General features: G+C 56.4%; 1 protein-coding gene across 2 annotated transcripts in view; it reads right to left on the bottom strand.

Moving 5' to 3' along the window:
* Nucleotides 1–22,156, bottom strand: part of FHIP1B (FHF complex subunit HOOK interacting protein 1B) — a 98,739-nt gene that overhangs the window by 4,766 nt on the left and 71,817 nt on the right. For both annotated transcript variants that reach the window (XM_040334111.1, XM_040334112.1), the window contains exons 6-12: nt 22,001–22,087; nt 21,402–21,569; nt 19,273–19,352; nt 16,701–16,870; nt 9,842–10,882; nt 7,701–7,879; nt 5,813–5,975 (exon numbers count right to left, since the gene is read on the bottom strand). In XM_040334111.1, the coding sequence (XP_040190045.1) occupies nt 5,813–5,975; nt 7,701–7,879; nt 9,842–10,882; nt 16,701–16,870; nt 19,273–19,352; nt 21,402–21,569; nt 22,001–22,087 (1,888 nt within the window). The remainder of the gene's footprint in view (nt 1–5,812; nt 5,976–7,700; nt 7,880–9,841; nt 10,883–16,700; nt 16,871–19,272; nt 19,353–21,401; nt 21,570–22,000; nt 22,088–22,156) is intronic.

The raw sequence follows: 22,156 nt of genomic DNA, 5'->3' as shown, positions 1-22,156 counted from the left end.
AACCCCCACACCATAATCCCCCCTCCCCCACACCATAATCCCCCCTCCACCCCCACACCATAATCTCCCCTCCACCATAATCCCCCCTCCCCCCACACCATAATCCTCCCTCCACCCCCACACCATAATCCTCCCTCCACCCCAACACCATAATCCCCCCCCTCCACACCATAATCCCCCCCACACCATAATCCCCCCCTCCACACCATAATCTCCCCTCCACCCCCACACCATAATCCCCCCTCCCCCCACACCATAATCCCCCCTCCACCCCCACACCATAATCCCCCCTCCCCCCACACCATAATCCCCCCTCCACACCATAATCCCCCCACACCATAATCCCCCCCTCCACACCATAATCTCCCCTCCACCCCCACACCATAATCCCCCTCCCCCACACCATAATCCCCCCTCCACCCCCACACCATAATCCCCCCCTCCCCCCACACCATAATCCCCCCCTCCACACCATAATCCCCCCACACCATAATCCCCCCCCTCCACACCATAATCTCCCCTCCACCCCCACACCATAATCCCCCCTCCCCCCACACCATAATCCCCCCTCCACCCCCACACCATAATCCCCCCTCCATCCCCACACCCTAATTCCCCCTCACCCCCACCATAATCCCCCCTCCATCCCCACACCATAATCCCCCCCCCACCCCAAAATCCCCCCTCCATCCCCACACCATAATCCCCCCCTCCACACCATAATCTCCCCTCCACCCCCACACCATAATCCCCCCTCCCCCCACACCATAATCCCCCCCCCACCCCAAAATCCCCCCTCCACCCCACACCATAATCCCCCCTCCCCCCACACCATAATCCCCCCTCCCCCCACACCATAACTCCCCTCCCCCCACACCATAATCCCCCCTCCCCCCCACACCATAATCCCCCCTCCACCCCCCACACCATAATCCTCCCTCCACCCCCACACCATAATCCCCCCTCCACCCCCCACACCATAATCCCCCCCCCCCCCCCCCCCACACCATAATCCTCCCTCCACCCCCCACACCATAATCCCCCCTCCACCCCCCACACCATAATCCCCCCTCCACCCCCCACACCATAATCCCCCCTCCACCCCCACACCATAATCCTCCCTCCACTCCCCACACCATAATCCCCCCTCCACCCCCACACCATAATCCCCCCTCCCCTCCCACACCATAATCCCCCCTCCCACACCATAATCTCCCTCCCCCACACCATAATCCTCCCTCCACCCCCACCCCATAATCCTCCCTCTACCCCCTCCACCAAAATCCCCCCTCCACCCCCACACCATAATCTCCCCTCCCCCCACACCATAATCCCCCCTCCCCCCCACACCATAATCCCCCCTCCACCCCCCACACCATAATCCTCCCTCCACCCCCACACCATAATCCCCCCCTCCACCCCCCACACCATAATCCCCCCTCCCCACACCATAATCCCCCCTCCCCACACCATAATCCTCCCTCTACCCCCTCCACCAAAATCCCCCCTCCACCCCCACACCCCCCCACCCCAACAATTCCCCCCCCACCCCCACACCATAATCCTCCCTCCACCCCACCATAATCCTCCCTCCACCCCCACACCATAATCCCCCCCCCCCACCCCCACACCATAATCCCCCCTCCCCTCCCACACCATAATCCCCCCTCCCCCCACACCATAATCCTCCCTCCACCCCAACACCATAATCCTCCCTCCACCCCCAAACCATAATCCCCCCTCCACCCCCACACCATAATCCCCCCTCCACACCATAATCCCCCCTCCCCCCCCCACCATAATCCTCCCTCCACCCCCCACACCATAATCCCCCCTCCACCCCCACACCATAATCCCCCTCCACCCCCACACCATAATCCCCCCTCCCCACACCATAATCCTCCCTCCCCCACACCATAATCCTCCCTCCACCCCCACACCATAATCCCCCCCTCACCCCATAATCCCCCCTCCCCATAATCCTCCCTCTACCCCCTCCACCAAAATCCCCCCTCCATCCCCCCACCCCAACAATCCCCCCCCACCCCCACACCATAATCCTCCCTCCACCCCCCACCATAATCCCCCCCACCCCCCACAACCATAATCCTCCCTCCACCCCCCACACCATAATCCCCCCCCCCCCCCCCCCACCATAATCCTCCCTCCCCCCACACCATAATCTCCCCTCCACCCCCACACCATAATCCCCCCCTCCACCCCCCCACACCATAATCCCCCCTCCACCCCCCACACCATAATCCTCCCTCCCCCCCACACCATAATCCTCCCTCCACCCCCCACACCATAATCCCCCCTCCACCCCCACACCATAATCCCCCTCCACCCCCACACCATAATCCCCCCTCACCCCATAATCCCCCCTCCCCATAATCCTCCCTCTACCCCCTCCACCAAAATCCCCCCTCCACCCCCCCCACCCCAACAATTCCCCCCCACCATAATCCTCCCTCCACCCCCCACCATAATCCTCCCTCCACCCCCCACACCATAATCCTCCCTCCACCCCCCACACCATAATCCCCCCTCCACCCCCCACACCATAATCCTCCCTCCCCCCACACCATAATCTCCCCACACCATAATCCCCCCCTCCACCCCCCCACACCATAATCCCCCCTCCACCCCCCCACACCATAATCCTCCCTCCACCCCCACACCATAATCCTCCCTCCACCCCCCACACCATAATCCCCCCTCCACCCCCACACCATAATCCTCCCTCCACCCCCACACCATAATCCCCCCCTCCACCCCCACACTATAATCCTCCCTCCACCCCCACACCATAATCCCCCCTCCACCCCCACACCATAATCCCCCTCCACCATAATCCTCCCTCCACCATAATCCCCCCTCCACACCATAATCCCCCCTCCACCCCCACACCATAATCCTCCCTCCACCCCCACACCATAATCCCCCCTCCACCCCCACACTATAATCCTCCCTCCACCCCCACACCATAATCCCCCTCCACCCCCACACCATAATCCCCCTCCACCCCCACACCATAATCCCCCTCCACCCCCACACCATAATCCCCCCTCCACCCCCACACCATAATCCCCCCTCACCCCATAATCCCCCCTCCCCATAATCCTCCCTCTACCCCCTCCACCAAAATCCCCCCTCCACCCCCCCACCCCAACAATTCCCCCCCACCCCCACACCATAATCCTCCCTCCACCCCCACCATAATCCTCCCTCCACCCCCCACACCATAATCCCCCCCTCCACCCCCCACACCATAATCCCCCCCTCCACCCCCCACACCATAATCCCCCCCTCCACCCCCACACTATAATCCTCCCTCCACCCCCACACCATAATCCCCCCTCCACCCCCACACCATAATCCCCCCTCCACCCCCACACCATAATCCTCCCTCCACCCCCACACCATAATCCCCCTCCACCCCCACACCATAATCCCCCCTCCACCCCCACACTATAATCCCCCCTCCACCCCCACACTATAATCCTCCCCTCCACCCCCACACTATAATCCTCCCCTCCACCCCCACACTATAATCCTCCCCTCCACCCCCACACCATAATCCCCCCTCCACCCCCACACCATAATCCCCCCTCCACCCCCACACCATAATCCCCCCTCCACCCCCACACTATAATCCCCCCTCCACCCCCACACTATAATCCTCCCCTCCACCCCCACACTATAATCCTCCCCTCCACCCCCACACCATAATCCCCCCTCCACCCCCCACACCATAATCCTCCCTCCACCCCCACACTATAATCCTCCCCTCCACCCCCACACCATAATCCCCCTCCACCATAATCCTCCCTCCACACCATAATCCCCCCTCCACACCATAATCCCCCCTCCACCCCCACACCATAATCCTCCCTCCACCCCCACACCATAATCCTCCCTCCACCCCCACACCATAATCCCCCCTCCACCCCCACACCATAATCCCCCCTCCACCCCCACACTATAATCCTCCATCCACCCCCACACCATAATCCCCCTCCACCCCCACACCATAATCCCCCTCCACCCCCACACCATAATCCCCCCTCACCCCATAATCCCCCCTCCCCATAATCCTCCCTCTACCCCCTCCACCAAAATCCCCCCTCCACCCCCCCACCCCAACAATTCCCCCCCACCATAATCCTCCCTCCACCCCCCACCATAATCCTCCCTCCACCCCCCACACCATAATCCTCCCTCCACCCCCCACACCATAATCCCCCCTCCACCCCCCACACCATAATCCTCCCTCCCCCCACACCATAATCTCCCCTCCACCCCCACACCATAATCCCCCCCTCCACCCCCCCACACCATAATCCCCCCTCCACCCCCCACACCATAATCCTCCCTCCACCCCCACACCATAATCCTCCCTCCACCCCCCACACCATAATCCCCCCTCCACCCCCCACACCATAATCCCCCCTCCACCCCCACACCATAATCTCCCCTCCACCCCCACACCATAATCCTCCCTCCACCCCCACACCATAATCCCCCCCTCCACCCCCACACCATAATCCCCCCCTCCACCCCCACACCATAATCCCCCCTCCACCCCCACACCATAATCCCCCCTTCACCCCCACACCATAATCCCCCTCCACCATAATCCTCCCTCCACACCATAATCCCCCCTCCACCCCCACACCATAATCCTCCCTCCACCCCCACACCATAATCCTCCCTCCACCCCCACACCATAATCCCCCCTCCACCCCCACACTATAATCCTCCCTCCACCCCCACACCATAATCCCCCTCCACCCCCACACCATAATCCCCCTCCACCCCCACACCATAATCCCCCCTCTACCCCCCACACCATAATCCCCCCCTCCACCCCCCACCATAATCCTCCCTCCACACCATAATCCTCCCTTCACCCCCACACCATAATCCCCCTCCACCCCCACACCATAATCCCCCTCCACCCCCACCTCATAATCCCCCCTCCACCACCACACCATAATCCCCCTCCACCCCCACACCATAATCCCCCCTCCACCCCCACACCATAATCCCCCCCTCCACCCCCCCACCATAATCCCCCCTCCACACCATAATCCTCCCTCCACCCCCACACCATAATCCCCCTCCACACCATAATCCCCCCCTCCACCCCCCACCATAATCCTCCCTCCACACCATAATCCTCCCTTCACCCCCACACCATAATCCCCCTCCACCCCCACACCATAATCCCCCTCCACCCCCACATCATAATCCCCCCTCCACCACCACACCATAATCCCCCTCCACCCCCACACCATAATCCCCCCTCTACCCCCACACCATAATCCCCCCCTCCACCCCCCACCATAATCCCCCCTCCACACCATAATCCTCCCTCCACCCCCACACCATAATCCCCCCCTCCACCCCCCACCATAATCCCCCCTCCACACCATAATCCTCCCTCCACCCCCCACCATAATCCCCCCTCCACACCATAATCCTCCCTCCACCCCCCACTATAATCCCCCCTCCACACCATAATCCTCCCTCCACCCCCACACCATAATCCCCCTCCACCCCCACACCATAATCCCCCCTCCACCCCCACACCATAATCCCCCCTCCACCCCCCACCATAATCCCCCCTCCACACCATAATCCCCCCTCCACCATAATCCCCCCTCCACACCATAATCCCCCCTCCACCAAACGATATGGACCAGTGCACAAAGCAAGGTCCATACAGACACGGAGGAGCGAGTTTGGGTTGGAGGAACTTGACTGCCCTGCACAGAGTCCTGACCTGCGCAGGCCAGGTGTCACTTACCCATAGTGTCAGAGCGGCGTAGGGCGGGGACAGAGTTGGGCCCCTCGCTCCAGTCCAGTTTTCCTCGGGCGATCAGAAACTTCTTGGCTTTGAAGAGTAGTGTGGGGAAGTCCTCCTGAGAGGCGGCAAAGGCTTCGATCTTATTCTTCACCGAGCCGAGGACCTGCAGGAGAGGCCAGAGATCAGCAACGTCCAACCCCCCCCGCCCAATCCCCCCCCCCCACTGCCGCCGTCCAACCCCTCCCCCCCGCCGTCCAATCACCCCCCCGCCGCCGTCCAATCCCCCGCCCCCCGCCATGCTGGAAACCCCCCTTTATGTATGACAAGGGACGGGCCACAGAGCCGAGGACCTGCAGGAGAGGCCAGAGGTCAGCAACGTCCCAACCCCCCCTCCGCCCCCCCACCACCGTCCAATCCCCCCCCCCCTCGCCGTCCAATCCCCCCCGCTATGCTGGAAACCCCCGTTTATGAATGACAAGGGACGGGCCGCAGAGCCGCGTACCCGTGACTTCCCATAGACTTTCTATTATGTTCCGTGTTTTTGGCGTGTTTTCTGGCAGAGATGCAGCATGCAGGCAGTGTGACAGCGGCCTTAACCACTTCAGCCCCCCGGATCATTTGGCTGGTCAAAGACCAGAGCATTTTTTTTTTGCGATCGGTGCTATAAAGATGCACTGATTACTGTAAAAATGACACTGGCAGTGAAGCGGATAAACTGTAGGGGGCGCTGTAGGAGGGGTTAAGTGTGTCCTAGGGAGTGATTCTTACTGTAGGGGGGCGGGGCTGGACGTGTGACGTCACTGATCGTCGTTCCCTATATCAGGGAACAGACAATCACTGCCACAGAGAAGAACGAGGAAGGTTTGTTTACACTCGCCTCTCCCCGTTCTTCAGCTCCTGTGGGTCCCGCGGGGGGCGCGGTCATGGAGCTTCGGACCGGGCGGTGAGCGCGCCGCCGGTGGCGCGCTCGTGACCCACTGCTGGGTTCTTAAAGGGGACGTACCTGTACGCCCTTGTGCCCAGCCGCGCCCTTCTGTCGACGTATATCGGCGTGCGGCGGTCTTTAACCACTTAAGGACCGCCCAACGCCGATATACGTCGGCAGAATGGCACGGGCACGTACAGGTACGTTGCCCTTTAAGTGCCCAGCTGTGGGTCGCGAGCGCGCCGCCGGGTCCGAAGCTCCGTGCCCACGGACCCGATCACCGCCGGTATCCCACGATCGGTCACCGGAGCTGAAGAACGGGGAGAGGTGAGTGTAAACACACCTTCCCCGTTCTTCACTGTGGCTTATCACTGATCGTCTGTTCCGATATAGGGAACGACGATCAGTGATGTCACACGTCCAGCCCCGCCCCTCTACAGTAAGAATCACTCCCTAGGACACACTTTAACCCCTTAGCGCCCCCTAGTGGTTAACCCCTTCACTGCCATTGTCATTTTCACAGTAATCAGTGCATTTTTATAGCACTAATCGCTGTGAAAATGACAATGGTCCCAAAAATGTGTCAAAAGTGTCCGATGTGTCCGCCATAATGTCGCAGTCACGAAAAAAATCGCTGATCGCCGCCATTAGTAATAAAAACCCCAACCCTTCATATTCCTGATCGGTGTCTGCTGTACTTGTATGAGAAAGTCTCCCGTCCTCTTTGTATTGCTTCCTTTATGGGCAGTCCCTCTGCTTTCCTAATCAAAAATTGACCACACTAAGCAGAAGAACACAACATGGTCAGTTCTCTGGCTGTGCTGGGAACTCAGCCTGCTCTCCTCCAATGATCACAGCCTTTCACTGGGAAGATCAGTGTGCTGCTGTTTCCCCCCCCCCCCCCCATCTCTTACAGACGCCCGGTTTGTGTCTCAGCCAGGTGGAGGCGGAAGGAACACTCACCTGCACCAGGGACTTGACGCTGGGCTGGAACACCATGTTGGTATTCAGCAGGAAGGAGCGGAGGAGGGGCTGCGGGTGACAGGCCAGCTGAGTGACGATTCCGGTCAGCAGGAAATTCACGTACAGGGAGTTGGTGATCATGTTCTCCAACTTGGCGAAGAGGACGGAGATGAAGGGTCCTGAGGAGGCAACACGAGGGGGAGAAACACGTCATCACGGGAAACGTCTTCTACAACCAGCACTGTGTATGGAGGGGAGCGGCAAGGCTACACCAGCAGCTACTTCATTCTAAGGAAGGACCACTGGGATTGGCTGTCACACGATTGGGTGCCCCCATCCCACCAGCTAGCGATCATTAGACATGTACAATTTTGTTTCCAATTTGTTTTTTAATTAATTTCGAGAAATTCGTTAATTCCGAATTTTTGGATTTCTAAATTTTTCAATTTTCGAAATTTCAAATTTCTGAATTTCCGAAATCCTGATTTTCGGAATTCATGTAGGTAGATTCACATAGATGGGATTAAATGTAGGACGGCGCAGCCTAGCCTGTTTAGGCTACACCGCCGTAAATTAGTTAGGCTAGTAGTGATTCACAATCTACTTACCTGCTAATCTACGGCGGCGTAGCCTAAAACGAGCGGGCGTAAGGGCGCCTAATTCAAATGACTTGGAGGGGGGCGTGTATAATGGTATTGAGGCTTGACCTCACGTTTTTTTAAGTTTTTTGACACTGCGCATGCGCCGGGCGACTACATTTCCCACTGCGCATTGCGGCTAAGTACGCCGTACGGGCCTATTGATTTCGATGCGGACGTAAACGACGTAAATCCCGATTCGCGGACGACTTGCGCAAACGACGTAAAAAATTCGAACCTCGCGGCGGGAATGGCGGCCATACTTAACATTGTTATTCCACCTCATAGGTGGAATAACTTTAGGCGGCCTATCGCTTACGGAAACTACGTAATGCGACGGTGTAGGCCTGGCGTACGTTCGTGAATCGGCGTATCCCCTAATTTACATAATCTACGCCGGCCGCAATGGAAGCGCCATCTAGCGGCCAACAGAAACATTGCAATCTAAGATAGAACTAATAATTTCCGGATTTCCGAAATTTTGAATTTCCAAATTTTTCAATTTCTGAAATCTCGAATTTTCGCGTTTCCGAATTTTTGAAATTCCGAATTTCTTTTTTTTTTTACAGAACTAGAGATTTCTTTTGATGATATTTAATTTTCTCGGGGGTGTTTTTTTTTTGCTACACAAGAGAAAAAAATAAAGACCTAAAATTTTGAAAAGTAAAACTCTTAAGTTTGTTATAAAATTTAGGAAATAAGCAATTTCTCTTCTTCTCTGATAAGCGCTAATGAGGCTCCACCGATGGACCCTAATGAGGCTCCACCGATGGGCCCTAATGAGGCTGCCTTGATGAAGCTGCACTGATGGGCGCTAATGAGGCTACTCTGATGAAGCTGTACTGATGAGGCTGCTCTGGTGGACACTGATGAGGCTGCACTGATGAATCTGCACTGATGGGTGCTGACGAGGCTGCTCTGATGAAGTTGTACTGATGGACGCTGATGAGGCTGCTCTGATGGACGCCGATGAGGCTGCACTGATGGGCGATTATGAGGCTGCCTTGATAAATCTGCACTCATGGGCTCTGACGAGGCTGCGCTGATGGACACCGATTAGGCTGCTCTGATGAAGTTGTACTGATGGGCACTGTTGAGGCTGCACTGATGATCGGTGTAACAATGCACTCACTGTACCCCATCAGGCTTGCCAGTTATTGGCTCTCCTTTCCTCACACAGACACAATGTGTGAGGAAACGATTGTCAATAGCCAGGCAAGTCTGTTTACATGTGATTGGACACAGCTGATCACATGGTGAAGGGCCGCTGTGATTGGCCTTTTCCCACGATCAGCTGTGTACAAAGGACGCAGGGGTCACAGAGGGCTCCCGATGCGTGCCGCACGCGGGAGGAGGTCCATGGATCGGAGAGCCACGCTGTAGCCGTAGATCTCAGCACCCTGCCTCAAGGGGCGGTTCAGGGAAAGCTGGGGAGGAAAGGGCTAGATAAATTCCAGGGGGCGGGATCACCAGGGGGCGGGACCACCAGGGGGCGGGACTCACCGGTATAAGGCTGAATGCTGGTCTGCGCTCTCAGAGGACTGCTCAGGAGGAGGGTCAGGGAATCCGATCGGCTCTTGGCGTTCTCGATCTCTCCATCCTCTTCCTCCTCAGACGGGATCCTCATATGCCTCTCCGTCGGCTCTTCTTGCACAGCCACGCCCCTCATGCTGTCCTCCATCTCCTTCAGCTCCTCCCCCAGCTTTTCAATGCTCAGATGGGTCCCGTTGGTCTCGGCCGGCGCGCGGTCTAAGAGTTCGTCTATCAGGCTGTCTACAGACTCTGCCGTCTCCCACTTAGAGGACGCCCAGTGCTGCGGATCTCTGTGAGGACCCCCCCTCTCCTCCGCTCCGTTCTCCGTACCCATCACCAGTTCCTCGCCCCCCTCCTCCACCGGTTCACGTTTCACTTTCTTCACTTCCACGTCTTCGGTGCGCCCGGCCCCCCGCTGTGCGCCCCCCACATACCCCTGTTCCTCTGCCATGGAGCCATTCATGAGGGCGGGGCCTGCATTACCATCATGAGATGTTTCCGTGACTCCTCCCTCTACCCCCCCTCCCTGACCTCCCGCCCCCTGCCCTTCCTCCTCCTGCAGGCTTCTTTTCTTAGTCCTCGGGGTGACGTTGTGCCTCCGCCCCTCCCGCTCTTTGCTCTCTTGGGTTCTGGAGGAAGGGGCGGGTGTGGAGAAGTAGTCCGGTGACACTGTGACTTCTTCTGGAGTAGATGGGGAGAGGCTGCGGGGGCTGGGTTCCTCCCCGTCATAGGGAGCCGACCAGACCCGACAGGCCCGGGTACATCGCTCTATCCCGGCCCGGGCTTCTTGGAGATACTCTAAATAGTTCGAATCCAACTCGGCCACTTCGTCCCAAGACAACGGGCCATGGCGAGGACTTCCGAAGGTGGACTCCGCCGGGGAGGAGAAGCTGGAGGACCTCTTGGAGGGGCTCTCGGGGGTCTGACGCATGAAGAAGCCCATCCGTGACGGGGTGGAGGGCTTTGGCACAGTGTTGACAGACGATGTATCAATGCTCGGGCTCCCATGGGCTGCAAAGAGAGACCGTGACAGTTTTTACTTCAGGTGTGGACTGCATTCCCAAAATATCCTGATCTTCGCTATCGGCACCAAGTCCGCCCACCTCATCACATGACACACAACTCTCCGCCCACCTCATCACATGACACACAACTCTCCACCCACCTCATCACACAACTCTCCACCCACCTCATCACACAACTCTCCACCCACCTCATCACACAACTCTCCGCCCACCTCACCACATGACACACGACTCTCCGCCCACCTCATCACACGACACACGACTCTCCGCCCACCTCATCACACGACACACAACTCTCCACCCACCTCATCACATGACACACAACTCCACACCCACCTCATCACATGATACACGACTCTCCGCCCACCTCATCACATGACACACGACTCTTCGCCCACCTCACCACATGACTCTGCCCACCTCATCACACGACACACGACTCTCCGCCCCCCTTATCACACGACACACGACTCTCCGCCCACCTCATCACACGACACACGACTCTCCGCCCACCTCATCACACAACACACAACTCTCCGCCCACCTCATCACATGACACACGACTCTCCGCCCACCTCATCACATGACACACGACTCTCCGCCCACCTCATCACATGACACACGACTCTCCGCCCACCTCATCACATGACACACGACTCTCCTCCCACCTCATCACATGACACACGACTCTCCGCCCACCTCATCACATGACACACGACTCTCCGCCCACCTCATCACACGACTCTCCGCCCACCTCATCACACGACTCTCCGCCCACCTCATCACACGACTCTCCGCCCACCTCATCACACGACTCTCCGCCCACCTCATCACACGACTCTCCGCCCACCTCATCACATGACACACGACTCTCCGCCCACCTCATCACATGACACACGACTCTCCGCCCACCTCATCACATGACACACGACTCTCCGCCCACCTCATCACACGACTCTCCGCCCACCTCATCACACGACTCTCCGCCCACCTCATCACACGACTCTCCGCCCACCTCATCACACGACTCTCCGCCCACCTCATCACACGACTCTCCGCCCACCTCATCACACGACTCTCCGCCCACCTCATCACACGACTCCCCGCCCACCTCACCACATGACACACAACTCTCCGCCCACCTCATCACATGACACACAACTCTCCACCCACCTCATCACATGACACACAACTCTCCGCCCACCTCATCACACGACACACTACTCTCCACCCACCTCATCACACGACACACAACTCTCCGCCCACCTCATCACACGACACACAACTCTCCGCCCACCTCATCACACGACTCTCCACCCACCTCATCACACGACTCTCCGCCCACCTCATCACATGACTCTCCGCCCACTTCATCACATGACACACGACTCTCCGCCCACCTCATCACATGATACACGACTCCCCACCCACCTCATCACATGACACACGACTCTTCGCCCACCTCATCACATGACACACGACTCTCCGCCCACCTCATCACATGACACACGACTCTCCGCCCACCTCATCACATGATACACGACTCCCCGCCCACCTCATCACACGACACACGACTCTCTGCCCACCTCATCACACGACTCTCCGCCCACCTCATCACATGACACACGACTCTCCGCCCACCTCATCACATGACACACGACTCTCCGCCCACCTCATCACATGACACACGACTCTCCGCCCACCTCATCACATGACACACGACTCTCCGCCCACCTCATCACATGACACACGACTCTCCGCCCACCTCATCACATGACACGACTCTCCGCCCACCTTATCACATGACACACGACTCTCCGCCCACCTCATCACACGACTCTCCGCCCACCTCATCACACAACTCTCCGCCCACCTCACCACATGACACACAACTCTCCGCCCACCTCACCACATGACACACAACTCTCCGCCCACCTCATCACACGACACACAACTCTCCGCCCACCTCATCACACGACTCTCCACCCACCTCATCACACGACACACAACTCTCCGCCCACCTCATCACACGACTCTCCACCCACCTCATCACACGACACACGACTCTCCGCCCACCTCATCACATGACTCTCCGCCCACTTCATCACATGACACACGACTCTCCGCCCACCTCATCACACGACTCTCCACCCACCTCATCACACGACACACGACTCTCCGCCCACCTCATCACATGACTCTCCGCCCACTTCATCACATGACACGACTCTCCGCCCACCTCATCACATGATACACGACTCCCCGCCCACCTCATCACATGATACACGACTCCCCGCCCACCTCATCACATGATACACGACTCCCCGCCCACCTCATCACATGACACACGACTCTTCGCCCACCTCACCACATGACTCTGCCCACCTCATCACACGACACACGACTCTCCGCCCCCCTTATCACACGACACACGACTCTGCGCCCACCTCATCACATGACACACGACTCTCCGCCCACCTCATCACATGATACACGACTCCCCGCCCACCTCATCACACGACACACGACTCTCTGCCCACCTCATCACACGACTCTCCGCCCACCTCATCACATGACTCTCCGCCCACTTCATCACATGACACACGACTCTCCGCCCACCTCATCACACGACTCTCCACCCACCTCATCACACGACACACGACTCTCCGCCCACCTCATCACATGACTCTCCGCCCACTTCATCACATGACACACGACTCTCCGCCCACCTCATCACATGATACACGACTCCCCGCCCACCTCATCACATGATACACGACTCCCCGCCCACCTCATCACATGACACACGACTCTTCGCCCACCTCACCACATGACTCTGCCCACCTCATCACACGACACACGACTCTCCGCCCCCCTTATCACACGACACACGACTCTCCGCCCACCTCATCACATGACACACGACTCTCCGCCCACCTCATCACATGATACACGACTCCCCGCCCACCTCATCACACGACACACGACTCTCTGCCCACCTCATCACACGACTCTCCGCCCACCTCATCACATGACACACGACTCTCCGCCCACCTCATCACATGACACACGACTCTCCGCCCACCTCATCACATGACACACGACTCTCCGCCCACCTCATCACATGACACACGACTCTCCGCCCACCTTATCACATGACACACCACTCTCCGCCCACCTCATCACACGACTCTCCGCCCACCTCATCACACAACTCTCCGCCCACCTCACCACATGACACACAACTCTCCGCCCACCTCATCACATGACACACAACTCTCCGCCCACCTTCACACACAACTCTCCGCCCAACTCATCACACGACACACAACTCTCCGCCCACCTCATCACACGACACAACTCTCCGCCCACCTCATCACATGACACACAACTCTCCGCCCACCTTCACACACAACTCTCCTCCCACCTCATCACACGACACACAACTCTCCGCCCACCTCATCACACGACACACTACTCTCCACCCACCTCATCACACGACACACAACTCTCCGCCCACCTCATCACACGACTCTCCACCCACCTCATCACACGACACACGACTCTCCGCCCACCTCATCACATGACTCTCCGCCCACCTCATCACATGACACAACTCTCCACCCACCTCACCACATGACACAACTCTCCACCCACCTCACCACATGACAACTCTCCACCCACCTCATCACACGACACACAACTCTCCGCCCACCTCATCACACGACACACAACTCTTCACCCACCTCATCACACTACACACAACTCTCCGCCCACCTCATCACACTACACACAACTCTCCGCTCACCTCATCACACGACTTCACCCACCTCATCACACGACACACTACTCTCCACCCACCTCATCACATGACACACAACTCTCCGCCCACCTCACCACCTGACACACAACTCTCCGCCCACCTCATCACGACACACAACTCTCCGCCCACCTCATCACACGACTCTCCGCCCATCTCATCACATGACACACAACTCTCCGCCCACCTCATCACGACACACAACTCTCCGCCCACCTCATCACACGACTCTCCACCCACCTCATCACACGACACACAACTCTCCGCCCACCTCATCACACGACTCTCCACCCACCTCATCACACGACACACAACTCTCCGCCCACCTCACACACAACTCTCCGCCCACCTCATCACGACACACAACTCTCCGCCCACCTCATCACACGACTCTCCGCCCATCTCATCACATGACACACAACTCTCCACCCACCTCATCACACGACACACAACTCTCCACCCACCTCATCACACGACACACAACTCTCCGCCCACCTCATCACACGACTCTCCACCCACCTCATCACACGACACACTACTCTCCACCCACCTCATCACACGACACACAACTCTCCGCCCACCTCATCACACGACTCTCCACCCACCTCATCACACGACACACGACTCTCCGCCCACCTCATCACACGACTCTCCGCCCACCTCATCACACGACTCTCCGCCCACCTCATCACACGACTCTCCGCCCACCTCATCACACGACTCTCCGCCCACCTCATCACACGACTCTCCGCCCACCTCATCACACGACACACGACTCTCCGCCCACCTCATCACACGACACACGACTCTCCGCCCACCTCATCACACGACTCTCCGCCCACCTCATCACACGACTCTCCGCTCACCTCATCACACGACACACAGCTCTTCACCCACCTCATCACACGACACACAGCTCTTCACCCACCTCATCACACGACACACAACTCTCCGCCCACCTCATCACACTACACACTACTCTCCGCCCACCTCATCACACTACACACAGCTCTTTGCCCACCTCATCACACGACACACTACTCTCCGCCCACCTCATCACACGACACACTACTCTCCGCCCACCTCATCACACGACACACTACTCTCCGCCCACCTCATCACACGACACACTACTCTCCGCCCACCTCATCACACGACACACAACTCTTCACCCACCTCATCACACGACTCTCGCCCACCACATCACACGACACACGGCTCTCCACCCACCTCATCACACAACTCTCCGCCCACCTCATCACACGACACACAACTCTTCACTCACCTCATCACAGGACATACAACTCTCCGCTCACCTCATCACATGACACACAACTCTTCACCCACCTCATCACACGACAACTCCCCACCCACTTCATCACACAACCCTCCACCCACCTCATCACATGACACACGACTCCACCCACCTCATCACACAACTCTCCACCCACCTCATCACACGACATACAACTCTCCGCCCACCTCATCACACGACACACAACTCTTCACCCACCTCATCACACGACAACTTCCCACCCACTTCATCACACGACACACAGCCCTCCACCCACCTCATCACACGACGCACGACTCCACCCACCTTATCACACAACTCTCCACCCACCTCATCACACGACATACAACTCTCCACCCACCTCACCACACGACATACAACTCTCCACCCACCTCACCACATGACACACAGCTCTCCGCTTTAGGCGCTGGGTCCACCCACCTCATCACATGACAACTCTCCACTCACCTCATCACATGACACACAGCTCTCCGCTTTAGGCGCTGGGTCCACCCACCTCATCACATGACAACTCTCCACTCACCTCATCACATGACACACAGCTCTCCGCTATAGGCGCTGGGTCCACCCACCTCATCACATGACGCCCAGCTCTCCGCTATAGGCGCGGTCTTCACCCATCTCATCATACGACATTCAGCACAACACCGGTCTCTCGCATTCTCTCACCTTTGGACCAGGTGGCATGCTCCTCCTCTCTCTCTGCACAGCCCAGGCGTTCTTTGCGGCAACATAGCGGGACGAGGGAGAGGAATTTATCGGCAGTCTTGGAATAAAGATCTAAGTCCTTTACGGCTCTTCTCTGACTCAGCATGACATGATTACACGGGATCAGATACCTGTGCAGGAAGAAGACATTGAAATGTATTACTATACACCTGTGTATTCCTCACTACAAATGTGCAATTATATGATATATTTTTATACAAAAGTGCAAAATCTCTGCAAATGATTGTATAACCAAAAATATCAGATGGCCGACAACAGCAGAGAAATGCTGTGCAGTTACAACTAACTGCCACCAGAGGAAACTTCCATACGGATTTCTTATCAAAGGCTGATCACATGTATAGGGTTTACCTTTTCGATTGAATACTACTATATGGACATAGGCCCCCGTTGAAGTCTACTAAGACGAAACGCGTCGGACTTGGCTGATTGCTCCTTTTTACTTTTGTGATCACAATTTTTTTATTACTACGGATGCCAATCGGTTTTCATTCAATAAAATCTATCCTTTTTGATCTATACCATGTGGAACCCTTCTTTTTTTCTCTTTACATCTTCCTTCGGTGAGTTTTCCATCCGGCTGTTTCAACTTGGTTTCTCAACCTTACGGTCTCACCTACAAGACCCCTGAAAGCTGCTCCTGGAAACGCCTGGGTTCCCATGATCGTTGTGGAAGACTGCCCACCTTGGCTCTCTCTGCTCGTTTGACTTGTTGACATCGACATTCGAGTCCACCATCTCTGGTAAGAATTCATACCACATTATTTCGATTGAAGATACAACACCTCGATGTTTCCACGTCTTCACTCTATCACTGTGCTTCACTTCTGAGCAACAACTATTTTATACTGGACTTTATGTGTTCACTACATGGCTTGGGTCATTCATTCGGACATTTCCCATAATCTTCCATAGTAATGTGACCTTGAAAACCCTACATTACACACAGTATCCACCCCCCCCCCCCCCACCCCAAAAGCCTATCCATCGCAGCCACACTGTGCATTGTTTTGCCCTTTTAAGAACACCTCCATTGCACAAAGAGGCGCTGAGACAGCCTCTTCCCGCCCCTCCATGGCTCAGCACTAGAGGTCGACCGATATGGGTTTTTCTCTGGCCGATGCCGATATTTAGAAATCGGGGCGGCCGATATATGATGCCGATTTTTGCGGCCGATATTTTAGGCCGATTTTTTATTTGTTTTGGTGCCACTGGCTCGTGGCACTGGATGGCACTAATTGGCACTGGAAGATGGCACTAGCAGAAGGCACTGATTGGCAGGTTGCACTGGATGGCACTGAAAGCTGGTACTAGCAGATGGCACTGGCAGGTGGCACTAATTGACACTGGCAGGTGGCACTGATTGGCAGATGGCACTGGCATATTCGAGGATTGCGGTCACAGCATCAGGAAAGGCGCGGATTCGGCCTAGCTCCGGATCCGCGGCCATGTTAAATATCGGCCTAATTTGGATAAAAATCGGCCGCGGCCGATTTCTCCAAAACGGCCAAATATCGGCCGATATATCGGCCTGCCGATATAGCGGTCGACCTCCAATGAGCGTGGAGAAGCAGAGAGGAAAGCAGAAAGAAAACCTATACTTCTCTTTAAAGCTCTTTGGCATTAATTCGACTCGCCTTGTTTGGAGGAAGAAAAATGCCGACTATGACCCTAAGAACTCCATCCCTACAGTCACACACGGAGGTGGAAACATGGTCCTTTGGGGCTGTCTCTCTGGTAAAAGGTCCCGGCCGACTTTGCCGCATTGAGAAGCCAATGGACGGGGCCAAGTATTGTAAAATCTTGGATGAGAACCTTCTTTCCTCAGACAGAACAATGAAGATGGGTCAAGGATGGGTCTTCCAGCATGACAATGACCCAAAACATACCGCCAAGGCAACTAGGGAGTGGCTCAAGAAGAAGAACATTAAAGGTCATGGAGTGGCCTATCCAGTCTCCAGCCTTCTCTAGAAGATTTATGGAGGGAGATGAAAGAGTTGCCAAGAGAGACAGCCAAGAAACCTTAAGGATTGAGAGAAGAGAGGAGACCAAAACCCCTCCTGAGAGGTGTGGAGACCTGATCACCAACTACAAGAAACGTCTGACCTCTGTGCTTCCCAACAAGGGACTCTCCAACAACTACTAAGGGGATCAAATACTTATTTTACTCCATTTTTAACATTTATATTTTTTTCTGGATTTTTGGTTGATATTCTGTCTCTATCGTATAAAATACACCTATGATAAAAATGATAGACCCTTCATTTCTATGTAAGTGGGCAAACTTGCACAATCGGCAGGGGAGGCAATCATAATTTCCCCCTGTAGCTCCTCCATTGTACAAAGTATCACCTCCTCGGCGCCCTCTGTAGTACACAGTATTGTTTCTGCGGAGATCCTACATTGTACATAGTATAGTTCACCCCGCATCCCTTCCACTGTATAAAATCATAACCCCTTTAGCCCCTCCATTGAACACAGCATTGTTTGCCCCTCTAAGGAGTTTTCTCACCTGAGCACCAGCTGCAGTAAGACGTCCTCACAGGTCAGATTGAGCAGCGTCTGGAACAGGGTCAGCGACACCATACACAACTGCAGGATAGACACAAGAGGACATATTAGAGGGGACACGGGACTACAGAGCCAGAACACACTGTAGGCCAACTAATGTTTGAGAACGTTCAAAAGAGTAAGCCTAGCCCTAGAGTGTATGCTCTTAGGAGGAGGAGGGAGAGAAAAGGAATAGAAAAGTCATCTTATGCTGAAGGGGAAAATTTGAAGGAATAGGATAGGCATCTCATGTTGAAGAAGAGTAGAAGGAATGGGAGAGTCATCTCACATTGGGTGTACAGACCCAGGAACTCAGCACAGGGATGGTGGGAACCCCTCATAATGGGCACAGCGGGTGTACAGACCCGGGAACTCAGCACAGGGATGGTGGGAACCCTTCATAATGGGCACAGCGGGTGTACAGACCCGGGAACTCAGCACAGGGATGGTGGGAACCCCTCATAATGGGCACAGCGGGTGTACAGACCCGGGAACTCAGCACAGGGATGGTGGGAACCCCTCATAATGGGCACAGCGGGTGTACATACCCGGGAACTCAGCACAGGGATGGTGGGAACCCCTCATAATGGGCACAGCGGGTGTACAGACCCGGGAACTCAGCACAGGGATGGTGGGAACCCCTCATAATGGGCACAGCGGGTGTACAGACCCGGGAACTCAGCACAGGGATGGTGGGAACCCCTCATAATGGGCACAGCGGGTGTACAGACCCGGGAACTCAGCACAGGGATGGTGGGAACCCCTCATAATGGGCACAGCGGGTGTACAGACCCGGGAACTCAGCACAGGGATGGTGGGAACCCCTCATAATGGGCACAGCGGGTGTACAGACCCGGGAACTCAGCACAGGGATGGTGGGAACCCCTCATAATGGGCACAGCGGGTGTACAGACCCGGGAACTCAGCACAGGGATGGTGGGAGAGCCTCATAATGGGCACAGCGGGTGTACAGACCCGGGAACTCAGCACAGGGATGGTGGGAACCCCTCATAATGGGCACAGCGGGTGTACAGACCCGGGAACTCAGCACAGGGATGGTGGGAACCCCTCATAATGGGCACAGCGGGTGTACAGACCCGGGAACTCAGCACAAGGATGGTGGGAACCCCTCATAATGGGCACAGCGGGTGTACAGACTCGGGAACTCAGCACAGGGATGGTGGGAACCCCTCATAATGGCACAGCGGGTGTACAGACCCGGGAACTCAGCACAGGGATGGTGGGAGAGCCTCATAATGGGCACAGCGGGTGTACAGACCTGGGAACTCAGCACAGGGATGGTGGGAACCCCTCATAATGGGCACAGCGGGTGTACAGACCTGGGAACTCAGCACAGGGATGGTGGGAACCCCTCATAATGGGCACAGTGAGTGTACAGACCCGGGAACTCAGCACAGGGATGGTGGGAACCCCTCATAATGGGCACAGCGGGTGTACAGACCCGGGAACTCAGCACAGGGATGGTGGAAACCCCTCATAATGGGCACAGCGGGTGTACAGACTCGGGAACTCAGCACAGGGATGGTGGGAACCCCTCATAATGGGCACAGCGGGTGTACAGACCCGGGAACTCAGCACAGGGATGGTGGGAACCCCTCATAATGGGCACAGCGGGTGTACAGACCCTGGAACTCAGCACAGGGATGATGGGAACCCCTCATAGTGGGCACAACGGGTGTACAGACCCGGGAACTCAGCACAGGGATGGTGGGAACCCCTCATAATGGGCACAGCGGGTGTACAGACCCGGGAACTCGGCACAGGGACGGTGGGAACCCCTCATAATGGGCACAGCGGGTGTACAGACCCGGGAACTCGGCACAGGGATGGTGGGAACCCCTCATAATGGGCACAGCGGGTGTACAGACCTGGGAACTCGGCACAGGGATGGTGGGAACCCCTCATAATGGGCACAGCGGGTGTACAGACCCGGGAACTCAGCACAGGGATGGTGGGAACCCCTCATAATGGGCACAGCGGGTGTACAGACCTGGGAACATATCGGAAACACAGGCCAAGGACTGAAATGAACCCGTGGAGTTGAAGTATGATGTGGTATTCAGGTCTTACCCGGGAATTACTGGCAATGCGGCTGATGAGCGTGTTCAGGATGGTGGTGTTGTCGTGCCGATGGAGGAGGATAAATCGCAGGAACGTTTTCAGCAGTGCGGTCTCGCTGATGTGGCGCAGGAAGAGCTCCAGGTATGCAGTACTGGCGATCATCTCCTCAATGGAGGTCTGGGATGGAGGAGGGGAGAAGGTAAATACAGAGAGAACAGGTACCAGGCAGATCACATGACACGTTCCTCCTGACTGGGGGGGCATAACGGGACCTTTAATCTGCTTATATTTTTCCTTTCCTGCCCCCCCCCCCCCCCCCCCCCCCCCCCATCAATATGTGAATGACAATTTTATATAAAGCCGTTCTGTACTCATTACACACCCGGTGACATCACAACCAACAATCAGCCGGGAAGGAAAAGCTACAGGAAGTCTTCTTGTATCTCCAACCTTCTCATGGAACCGGACCTTCCAATCTCTAGTAGGGGAGCAATGCATTATGGGTCCAGAAGAAAGAGAATATCACTGGTTCAGTGACCTCCAATAGGAGCTGTGCTTACATACTCTGCCCCTTACAGTATGTACCTGGGGGGGGGGGGGTCTCTTACCTTGTGCAACGCTGGGCCCATGACCGGAACCAGGAACCCGTTATGTATGTATTCCACAAGCTGGTTCTGGACAAACGGATGAGCCACCTGTGCAGACAGAAAGACAATTCATCATAAGGGCCTCCAGCCTAGGCTCCACCCACTGATCACCTCCAG

Source organism: Rana temporaria (genome assembly GCF_905171775.1).
Source record: "Rana temporaria chromosome 2 unlocalized genomic scaffold, aRanTem1.1 chr2h, whole genome shotgun sequence".
NCBI lineage: Eukaryota > Metazoa > Chordata > Amphibia > Anura > Ranidae > Rana > Rana temporaria.
This window is presented reverse-complemented; position numbering and strand designations above follow the sequence as displayed.